This window comes from Rana temporaria, chromosome 4 (genome assembly GCF_905171775.1).
Source record: "Rana temporaria chromosome 4, aRanTem1.1, whole genome shotgun sequence".
Lineage (NCBI taxonomy): Eukaryota > Metazoa > Chordata > Amphibia > Anura > Ranidae > Rana > Rana temporaria.
This window is the reverse complement of record NC_053492.1, coordinates 199,092,402-199,104,459: the sequence shown is the minus strand read 5'-3', so window position 1 is coordinate 199,104,459 and position 12,058 is coordinate 199,092,402. Positions and strand designations below refer to the sequence as shown.

At 41.9% G+C, this 12,058-nt stretch overlaps 1 protein-coding gene across 3 annotated transcripts in view; it reads left to right on the top strand.

Moving 5' to 3' along the window:
* The first annotated feature begins 1,106 nt into the window (after window positions 1–1,106).
* Window positions 1,107–12,058, top strand: part of LOC120936891 (mucin-5AC-like) — a 41,228-nt gene continuing 30,276 nt past the window's right edge. For all 3 annotated transcript variants that reach the window (XM_040349659.1, XM_040349657.1, XM_040349656.1), the window contains exons 1-2: window positions 1,107–1,211; window positions 4,172–4,306. In XM_040349659.1, coding sequence (XP_040205593.1) covers window positions 1,151–1,211; window positions 4,172–4,306 — 196 coding nt within the window. In that variant the 5' untranslated portion in view covers window positions 1,107–1,150. The remainder of the gene's footprint in view (window positions 1,212–4,171; window positions 4,307–12,058) is intronic.

Genomic DNA, 12,058 nt, shown 5'->3' with positions numbered 1-12,058 from the left:
TGGTGCTTGGTGCACTGTTGACAAATGGCTGCTGCCCTGTTCTGGCCCGGAGATACTGCCAACTTTATTATCACAACTACTCTTTTACTTAGCGAAGGTTATGGTTCTTATATTTATCTACAAGTTCAGTGCAATATCCTGTTTGGGGAGGACCACTTCTCATACCCCCCCCTCCCTAAAAAAAAGGGCTACACTTGGAACTGCATATAAAAACAATAGCTTACCTTTGAAATAAAAGCAAAGCAATGTACTTGTTATTTGAATGTAATGGCTGGGTCTTCATATTTTTTTGTCAGTAACACTAACCTAACAAAACATAAACATTGAGTAGGATATAAATGCCCAAACACCAGATTTCTTGGAGAACTAACATAAAGGTCTCTAAAGACAAAAGGGAATTTTAACCAAACTTCTAACTTTAGCTTGTTCATTAAAGCTTTGTCAATGAGTCAAGTTCTCACTAAATGCGAGTTTGAAATCGTCCAGAAGAACTCGCACGATTTCAAACTAGCATTTCAGTCCGACTTCAGGGGCGATTTGAGAGACATCTATGTGGGTTCATGCACAGATGTCTATTGAAATTGCCCCTGAAGTCACCAAAAGTAGTTCAAAAATGACTTCTGGGAATCGGTGTGGTGCTGCAAAAGTGGCGTTGCACCAATTTGGATGGTGCGATTTGACGTGTCAAATGAGGGCTAAAACCTAGAAGCTGATTGGTTACTCTGCACATGTTTAGTAAATCTCGCCCTCTGTGTCCTCACATTCCCTATTGCCACTACCAGGGTTGTTGGACAAAAGGTGCAAGAGAAGCTCTCTGTGTTGATTTGGTATAGTCCTACTTACATGAGCCATTATTATACAACATTTAGGGCACATAATTGATTTAGGAAACCAAGCAAGGCTAAGCCTTCTAAACCATTCATGGTGGGATATGTTTACCTTTGAAGCAGACATATAAAGGTGGGTGTAGGCCTTTCTTATTGTCACTTGTGAAATCATTACCTTCAGAGATGAATCCTAGGCATAATAAGGATGTCATACAATATTTTCTCCTTTTTACCGAGTGACGTGGGTTGTTTCCTGGATTGATCCTAATTTTTGTTACAAGTATAAATCTTTCTCACACCTGTTCAGTCATCTCAGCAACACGATGCAGCTCACATTGATCTTGACCTTTGGATTATTCTGTGTGACCAGGAGCCAGTTTGTAGGTAGGAGAACATGATTTTTTATTCAATTTCTTTGACAATGCCAAATACCACACAATTTTTCAAAGTTTAACTAAAGGCAATTTTTTTTTCTAGTTTTGGATAGAGTGGAGAGGGATTAGAACACCTGTCAGTTTTTTGTTACTGTCTATGCACTTGTTAGAAAGATTTACCCTCTGTATTTGTCCTGCTTACTATTGTCATGCAAACTGATAGTAGAAGAAAATCCCAAATTTTGGGCTGACATAAGAACACTAATACAGGGGAACGCTTCCAATAGGGACACCAGTTCTGGTGACCCTGGTAACATTCTAGGATTTAGACCACTTTCACAATGAGGTTCTTTTCAGGCGCTTTCAAGCTTAAAAAAGCACCTGAAAACGTATTTCCATTAAAATCAATGAATGCTTTCACACTGGGGAAGTGTGCTGACAGAGCGGTGAAAAAACACCCCTCTCCATTGAAATGAATTGAAAGCTCTTCAGAAGCGCCTGAAAAGCTCTTACTCAGTTTGGGGGGATTTCCTCTTACTTCCTGTTGTGGCTATAGGAAGTGAAGAAACATCTTCCCAATAGGAAACAGATAGCAAAAAATTACAGGGGGTTATAAGCCTCTGTTATTCTATCCAAAATCTAAACATGCCTTTAGTTCAACTTTAATAAGGTTGTACAAAGTGCAGTGATGACATTTACATTTTAAGAAGTCATAGAACGAATTAGTAATCCTCACTAATATAACAATCTGAAATCTAGTTTCTATAAATTACAGTACTTGTTAAACATGATTTTTCATTGCATTGCCTTACTGAAAAGAACTTTAAGGAGGTTTATGTTTTGATATGCCTGATTGTGAAGTAGGCATATCAAATATGCTTTAGCAAATCCTGCTCCATTGAGATGAACTGGTTGTTATGGGAGGTGCTGCTTTAGATACATTTTCAGTTATATGATCATTTGGGACAGCAGCTCGCTAGTTGTTGATTCATCTCAGTATAACTGGTCGAAGGAAATGTCTTAGACCTCTTGCATATGGTACTGATGTTTGAGCATCAGCATTCCTGAATGTAATTTCAGGCATTTGTGTTTCAGGAATGCTGATGCTCAAACATCAGGACCATATGCAAGAGGTCTAAGACATTTCCTTCGACCAGTTATACCTGTATTTATGCGTGTGTTTGAGCGTATGCGCATTTATGCGCACAATACTTTCGTATGTAAAATCCATCAATATCTATGCTCGTACTTGTGCTTATTTGTGCTTACCGGTGAAAAATACTGACTGGGAATGCAGTGTTTTTAACAATGGGCTGCATTTTAGATCAGTAAAAAAAAAAGAAAACGCTGTACTAAGCTTTTTCAAGCTGCAGTGTGCAAGAGGCCTTAGACTATCATCATAGCTCTTTGCTCACCAAAGGAAATGGATAACTTTGTGAATAAGAAGAAAGAGCTGACATTTTTTCCTTGAGGGCCCTACATGAGAGTTAACTTTAAGTACATCCATGCTTGGCTGAACATTATAAAACTAACAGTAAATAGTAAGTTGAGTGAAAGTACCTTTTACGTAGTTTTACATATATGTTTCATATATGCCCCTGAAGCCTTGGAACCTAGGATGCTCAAATTGCAATATCCCTTGCTGACACTGAGCCCACCACTTTGTAGACATCACTGTGATAAGTGGCCTTACCATCCAACAGAAAGCTGTGGAAGGGAAAAGCTGGGTCTTGACTTTCCAAACTGAAGTCAGTAATTACCTAAAAGAGAGCTGTTTTTTTTTTTTTTTTTAATTTCCTGAGCTGCCTATTAAAATGTGAAGACATTTGTAGATACATTTGGGTACCTTCTTTATAATTCTGCTTACTACCTTTAACCTAAGCACAGGTGTAATAAAGAGTATATCTTGTTAGTAAACAGGTGCCATGTACAAATAGGCACATCAGAGAGCTATAATATAATGTATATACTGTGTGTGTATATAATACATACATACAGGTGAATCTCATAAAATTAGAATATAATCAAAAAGTTAATTTATTTCAGTAATTCAATTTGAAAAGTGAAACTCATATATTTTACATATATGCATTATACACAAAGTGATATATTTCAAGCATTTTTCTTTTAATTTTGATGATTATGGCTTACAACTAGTGAAAACCCGATATTCAGTATCTCAGAAAATTAGAATACAACATAACACCAAAAAAAAAGGATTTTTAATACAGAAATTTTGGCTTCCTGAAAAGTATGTCCATGTACAGTACAGTATGCACTCAATACTTGCTCGGGCTCCTTTTGCATGAATTACTGCATCAATGCGGTGTGGCATGGAAGGGATCAGCCTGTGGCACTGCTGAGATGTTATGGAAGCCCAGGTGGCTTTGATAGCAGCCTTCAGCCTGTTTGTATGGTTGGGTCTGGTGTCTCTCATCTTCACCTTGACATTCTCTATGGGGTTTTCAATAGCTGTAAGGCATAATCAAAGTTAAAAGAAAGAAATTATTGAAATATATCACTCTGTGTGTAACGCATCTATATAAAAGATAGGTTGTACTTTTTAAATTGAAATACTGAAATAAATGTACTTTTTGATATTCAAATTTTATGAGATGCACCTATATATACTGTATATGTACAGGGATGTGTCCTGGATGGCAGTTTCTTAACTTGTTTCAGCACCTACTTCACTGTAGACCGGGTGGAGAACGTATGAGTGTTTCAAATTACAGATTATATCTGTATCTATAATGATCATATAATCTGCAATGAACATCACGGATCATACCCTTTTTTCTACAGAAATATAACCTTTTTTTTACAACCCTTGCAGAACAAAAATGTATATTTGTTGTCAGGGAAAAGAGTCAATATGGGTCCCGACAACATCATTGTAACAAATTATATATAGATAATCATTTGCAAATGTTGATTTTTATCACAGTAAATTGTGTGTCTTGTAACTAGGACGATGTACTACAAATCCACTAATATGCTGCAAAGGAGTGGACAGTGCATGTAGGAGAGTAGATTGCTACTGTGATCAGTACTGCACCTCCAATGGCGACTGCTGCCCGGACTACAACCTTGCATGTGATGCAGGTAAGGTATATAATATATGTTGTACAGTGCATAGTCTTGACTATTATGCTCTATGTACTATGAAGAATGTTACATAGACCTAGCCTCTGCTTTTTTGCAAGTATTTTATTGCAGTTCTTCTTTAATGAAGGTTTAGAGAAAGGGGTCTATTTATAAAGAAAAATTGCTTTGCGAATGTCCTAGTATTCACGCAAAAGTCACGAATAATACCTATAATGTTTGTTATATGTGTTAAATGTCAGTTTCAATGTGTTGTCTTATCTTTTGTAGGGCAAATGTAACATTCCCTAACACTCGATCCCAAGAGAAAAATAGTCTTAAGAACATTTAACCTATAGACAACATATCCTGACACTATAGGCAAAGAACAATTGATCAGCAGAGGTAGTGCTACACCTAGATCAAGGTTATGCTGCTTAGGATGTCTGAAAATGGAAATGGAAATAGGCATAAGTCATTGTAATAGAAAAAATGCCTAGTTTTTGGTCAGCATTATATGCACCAAGTTTTGTCTGTGCTATCTTTCACAGAAAGAAAGAATGCTAGCACTGGCCCAGATTCAGAGAGCAATTGCGCCTGCGTAACCATAGTTACGCAGCGCAATTGCTGACTTGCTCCGGCGTTACGAATGCTCCTGATTCAGGAACATCGTAACGCCGACTGCAGCCTAAAATCTGCATGGCATAAGGCTCTTATGCCACGCAGATTTTAGGCTGCATTCTTGCGATGACCGCTAGGGGGCGCTCCCATTGTGCTCAGTGTATAGTATGCAAATTGCATACTAACACCGATTCACAATGTTGCGCGGGCCCTGCGTACGCAAGTTACGGAGTTTCCGTACTGCGTCTTTAGCGTAAGGCTGCCCCTTCTAATAGTAGGGGCAGCCAATGCTAAAGTATACCCGCCGTTCCCGCGTCGTGAAATTTGAATTTCACGTCGTTTGCGTAAGTGATTCGTGAATGGCGCTGGATGCCATTCACGTTCACTTGGAAGCAAATGAGTTCACTTTGAAGCAAATGACGTCCTTGCGACGTCATTTGCCGCAATGCACGTCGGGACAGTTTCCAGACGGAGCATGCGCTCGGCGCGGGAGCGCGCCTAATTTAAATGATTCCCGCCCCCTACGGGATCATTTACATTAGGCGCCCTTACGCAGGGCAATTTTAAAGAGCGCACACGCAATTTACGGAGCTCCCGCTCCGTGAATCGCGCGCAGCGCAGTAAATTCGCGGGGGCGCAGGGCAAAAACACTGCCCTGTGCCTCCGTAAAAAAGGGGCAAATTCTACCTGAATCTGGGCCACTGACTTTAACCACTAGATGTCCTGCTAAGAATATTAAAGCAATGTGAAACTGTGACTAGTTCTTATTAATGTGTGCAAAATATGGCCAATGGGAGGAATGGCTGCATTTTAAAGGAACTCCCTAAACCACGGTGAGAAATCCACAGCACAGGTAGCAACATTTTTTTTTTACCATAGAGAAAATTTGCAGAGCACTTGCCCCACACAGATCCCAGCAATACCAGTTATTAAAACATCTTCTGATCCTGTTCTGCTGGCAAACCTCCTGGGTGGCCATAGATATGTCTCCACTCTCCACACCAGACCTCACCACCCTCCATCTTTCCAGACCAACAAATACAGACCAGGGCAACAACACAACAGTTTTTGCATACATTAAACAAATGCCGCATATGAATGACTTGCAATGCCCATGAATATTAAAGCTCAGCTTCAGCTGTATCTGACATTAAATAGGATCTTCGTGCCACAAGACTTAGAGGGCAGGTGAATGACAACTTGGAGCTGCACAGCTCACATCTACTGGAGATGCAATGACACCTTGAAGATCTTGACAACTGTGCTGGAGTGCCTTTCAAGGATCTCCCATAGAGCTGGAGAGGGCCCACAGAGCCCCGAGAACCCTGTTGGAGGGATTCTGATCCCCTAGAAATATTATCTGCTACTTCACAAGCTTCCAGCTGAAATATGTAAGAGGTCATGCAGAAAGCACAAGATTACGAACTGATCCCTAACGGCACCAAAGTAAAAATAAGTTCTCTATTTTATTACACTTTATAACTAGAGAGCCCTTTTCCCCCTCCATGATGCACTTTGGAAATTCCATTTACAATACCAACTGTGGTTCCCATTCTGCCGTAGGTGACTAATCTGGAACCATCTGACTGGTTCTGTTCTGAAGTTTCAGATTACCTTCTCCCCATACTACACCTCCTCCACTTGAACTGATACCAGACCTTCCCAACACTCCCCAACCAAGAGAACAATAGTAAAGAAACCTGTGGGCCTCGACATGACAAAGATTCCTACTCATATGCTGACCCTGAATCACAGTGGCTGAATGAAAAGTAACTGTGTATGGCCAGCTTAACAGAAAACAATATTACAGCGTACACGGCTATTTAAAACACCTGAACATTTTCAAAAAATATGGGGATTTGGTCACACCATATGGCTATATGGTGCTTAAGCCCACTTACTGCGACAAAGTACCCCATTATCAGTGGGTCCTACGCTATCCATAGAATGGAAGATCCTACTTCTCTGAACCATAGGAGAAATAATGCGGTGACGTACAACACTACAACGAGCCGAGAAAAATTAAGTTCAATGATTCCAAGCATGCGTCGAATTGATTCCGAGCATGCGTGTTTTTTTTGCACGTCGGAATTGCATATAGACGATCGGAATTTACGAACTTTTTCCCTCTTAAAATTTGAGAACCAGCTAATTTCCAACAATAAATTCCGACAGAAAAAGTCTGATGGAGCTTACACACGGTCGGAATTTCCGACCAAAAGCTCACATCTAATTTTTCTTGTTGGAAATTCCGACCGTGTGTACGTGGCATAAGGTAGGCTCAGACAAAGAGTTAGCTGTCTGTTTATTTTGAGTGCACATAAAATCATATGTAATGGTAGTGTTTCATTTTTTTTTAAAGGATAGTGCTGATGGAAATGCATATCTGTGAGACAATTTTTTGTGGCACAGCAATCAAACCCTATTTTATGAGTTCACACAGGTTTGATTTATTAAACCATTCTCCTTTAAGCCTATTCACCGTTTACCGCAATTGGGCCAAGACCCAGTGTTCGCCGCGACGCGCTGTGCGTGCCACATTACTGCTCCAGTTTGGGTTCTCCAAGGACTTGTATAGTTCTAGCAACACCCCTGTATTATAACCAGGCCATCCACAATGACCACCAACCCCATAAGGTACACAATACTCCACTCCTGGGCTGATTTAACCTAACATTTAAACAGACTGTTTGCAAAGTATTCCTTGAAAAAAGTTTAGAAGCATTGTCCATCTCACTACCCCCTGTCCACTCCAAGGTCTTTAACAATCCTATTGTTTATAGTGTATACTAAAAACATAATGCTGTGCACCAGTAATGTGTTCTGGTTTGGCTTGAAGAAAAGTTGGCAACCCTATACCCGTCTCTGGACACGTTCTATCTTATCAATAATCTTTTTCTAAGTGGGGTCTCCAGAACTGGACACAGTTTTCTAAATGAGGTCTCTCTAAAGATCTGCAGTATATAGGAGAATCAGAACCTCCTTACTCCTGCTGGTAATCCCTTTATTGGTGCATCTGTATCACCCTCTAGTAGTGTGCTAAAAAGCATAGGCAAATTTAAGCAGGCCTGGCTGGTTGCTAGGTCTGTTTGTTTTCATTCTGGGTTGGAAGTGGCTCAGAGTAGTGCTGGGTGACTCACAGGTGACATCACTAGGACCTCCTACTTCTTTCCAGAAGTTAGGGCTTTCTGGAAAGTGAGGCTGGAGGGGAGGTGGAGTCACCTGAGGTGTTCTGGGGAGCCCAGACCAATCCCCAACTTGGATTGGCAGGGGGCTGGCCTCCTTTAAATACGCAGGGTCAGCCCATAAAGGGAGAAGTTGTTAGGCGGAAGAGCTGGAGTGAGAGAGTGCTGAGGCTGTCAGGGCTTAGAGGGAGCTCCCCAGTCTGGGGGGGGGGGTAACATTTGGCCGGGGCTCGGGTGCAGTCGGGACCACTTTCAAGAACACATGAAAAGGTCATGGACAGGCACAAGAGAAAGCATGGAGAGGGCAGAGGGATAGTGCACTACTGAGAGACTCCAGGGAGCTGGTCGCAGCAAGGAGGGCTGGTGAGTGAAGCACAGTCAGAAGGTCTGAGGAGGCACACCTGGGAGGACTGGGAGCTTGCAGTCAAAGATGGGTTCAGAATCAGAGGAGTGGACTGTGGAAGGGGCAGTAAAAAGAGGCAGCTGCAGCCATGGGTGCTGGCAGGGCCTGAAAAGGGCTGACTGGGATCAGTAGCCTAGAGGACAGCTAGCATGAGGACTTTCTGCTATACCATAGAGACCCGCGGTCCTTGCCTTTAAAGGGGTGATTACTAGGGCCTGGCTAAACAAGTGTCAGGTCCAACCAACAATATGTGCTAGCTGATCCTAGAAGCAAGTGAAGTGCTGGAGGTGACTAGAGTAACAGTCTGCAGCAAATGATGTGCTGGAGGAGTGAGAAGTGAGGAGTGATAGGCTTCAAGCAGGCGATGTGCAGGAGGAAGCTGAAGGAGTATGTACAGGGAGTGTACATAGTTGTCCCAAAACCAATTACTGATTATTCGTGCTGGAGAACCCATATCTCCCATCCCTATCCAAGTTATTCCCCTCAATAAAATACAAATAAAACAAAGTTCACTGACTGCTTTATGTCTCGGAGTGCCTGAGAGCAGGGGCGGACTGCCAACTTATGGGGCCCCCGGGCAATAGAAGACTATGGGGCCCCTGGGTTCACAGATGGCCACCACGCCAGGAGGCAGTGCAGAGGCGGGCAAGCTAAAATCTCGGGATTTTCACATCAGAAGCATGTTGGTTTCAGACATATCAGGGACAGATGTAAAACATAGATTTTTACATACTGTCCCTGGTTTTACTGAGCCTGGCAACCCTGATGGGGCCCCCTAGTGACATGGGGCCCTCGGGCAGTGCCCGAGTGACTCAATGGTCAGTCCGCCCCTGCCTGAGAGTGAATGCAGGGCTGGGCAGGGTGACAGACAAACCACAAAACTAGCAGCCCCTACGGGTGTACCGCGACATATCTTAGTATTCTATTCACTTTTCCCACTGCATGGTCACAATGTTTGCTCATTTTGCAATTATCTGAGATAAGTACTCCCAGTTGTTTTTCCTCTGTAGTGCTGGCCAACACTGTACCCCCAATGCTCTGTTCTGCCAAGAGACCCTACCACTGTTTTGGCCAATCTTTCAGTAATGCCAAAGACTAGTCAAATCAGTGGAAACTGCAGTTCAGTGTTTCTAAATGTAAAATAATGCACCTAGGGAAAAAATAATCCCTCAACATAATACAACATTTTGCTGACAAAAAAGTCACAAGAATATGAAGGAACTGTGAAATCTAGATAATAAACAGTATTCATGTCTTACTGTACATGTTTCACACTTTTGCGCTGGGCTTTTTTTTCTCAAACAATGGGTGCTGGAACTCAACCACTAACCCCCAAAACTCCTCCCCCCACATACCCTCCAAATCACATGACATAGTGGGTGTGGTCAGATTTCACAAACAGTAGGAGGGTCTTAAAGGGGCATTAAATACCAGGATTGCATTACATGCAGAGTTCAGGGAGGTTACACACAGAGTGCAGAGCTGTCACCTGTAAACACAGAAACCAGGCTTTTGTGTTGAGCAGGCACCAATATGTCTGGGCCAGAGGTGGTGGAACTGAGTTTTCCACAATCTGGTTGTGCAGTGAATTCCTTCAGATTCTTGGTACTATGAACATGCTGCTGCAGGCTTTTTCTAAATGTGAAAAATGTAGGTCTGTCATTCTGATTTTGGCTTTACTACTTCAGGTCACTGACCTAGAAAAATATGCAAGGCAGGATTTTAGACTTTTTTGTTACTTTATCCCTGCCCTGAATTAGTAACTTTCTACATAATGGAGCCAGGATCAGGAATGATAGCCCAATGTCTGCATCTGTAAGGACCCATTCACACTATCACAATGTGGTAACAAAGGGGGAGACATAAATTAAAACTTTAAATACATCAAGGGGGCAAATAAGGTTCAGGAGGGCAGTTTATTTTCAATATGAAATCAAGACCAAGGGGACCTGACCTCAAACTAATGGGAGGAAAGTTCAAAACTAATTTTAGAAAATATTATTTTACTGAAAGGGTAGTTGATGCTTGGAATAAACTTCCAGCAGAGGTAGTGAGCCGGTCAACAGTAGATGGGTCCAAAAATGCTTGCAACAAACATAGATCTATACTCAGACAAATAAAAAAACAAACAGAAAAAAAAAATGGGCAGACTCGATGGACTACTCTGTCTTTTTTTCTGTTGTCACTTTTCTATGTTTCTATGTAAATTGTAACAATTAAATTTCAACTTTCATCTCCTCTGTGCCATTTCGTATACTTCCTCTTACTTATTTTTTTTTTTGTGTTGCGTGGGTGTGTATGTGTGTGCGGTTGAATACCATTGGTTGGAAAACTGTTTGATCTCTAGAATGTGATGTAAAAAAAACAAACATACTACTGGTTTTTAAAAATCTTTGTAATTCTTCAACGACTAAATTTCAGTCATAGTTGGCCATTGATTCATTGATCCTTTGTGTGATAACAACATGTAATTATTAATAATAAAAGCAAACACAATGGGCCAGATTCAGAAAGACTTACGACGGGTGTATCTGTAGATACGCCGTCGTAAGTCCGAATCCGCGCCATCGCAACTTTAAGCGTATGCTCAAACTGAGATACGCTTAAATGTTGCTAAGATACAACCGGCGTAAGTCTCCTACGCGTTGTATCTTAACTGCATATTTAAGCTGGCCGCTAGGGGCGTGTACGCTGATTTACGCCTAGAATATTTAAATCAGCTAGATACGCCTATTCGCGAATGTACGCCCGGCCGACGCAGTACAGATACGCTGTTTACGTTAGGCTTTTTCAGGCGCAAAGTTACCCCTGCTATATGAGGCGCAGCCAATGTTAAGTATGGGCGTTGGGCCAGCGTCAAATTTTTCGTTGATTACGTTGTTTGCGTAGGCCATTCGCGAATAGGGCTGGACGTAATTTACGTTCACGTCAAAAGCATTGGCTTTTTGCGGGTTAATTTGGAGCATGCGCACTGGGATACTTTCACGGACGGCGCATGCGCCGTTCGGAAAAAGCGTAATTAACGTGGGGTCACAACACATTTACATAATACACGCACCACATTTTCCACATTTGAATTAGGCGGGCTTACGCCGGCCTATTTACGCTACGCCGCCGCAACTTTGCTTGGTGAATACTGCACTTGCCTGTCACAGTTGCGGAGGCATAACGTACATAGGATACGTTACGCCCGCACAAAAATATGCGGTCCCTACCTGAATCTACCCCAATATTTGTTCATGTCATCAAGAAAGACTTGATGATGATTAGTGCTTCTAATCACTCTGTGGTAGTAAAAAAAAAAAATTCCTCATTCCTTCTCTATTGAGCCCCCCTATTCTCATTAACTACAAAAACATTTTCCTCATTGCTTCCCCGATTACTGGGCAGACCTGTATCTCATCTGTTGTCTCTTGTAATGTTCTTATTTCTTTAAAGGAGAAGGCCAGCCTGAGCTTTTTAGGGTGGGCTTCTACTACGGGTCACAGGAGTGCAATTCGTTTTGCACTCCTGTGACCCGTTTTCAGTGGAGAGCAGTCTGAAGTCTGCTCTCCGCTGACGTCA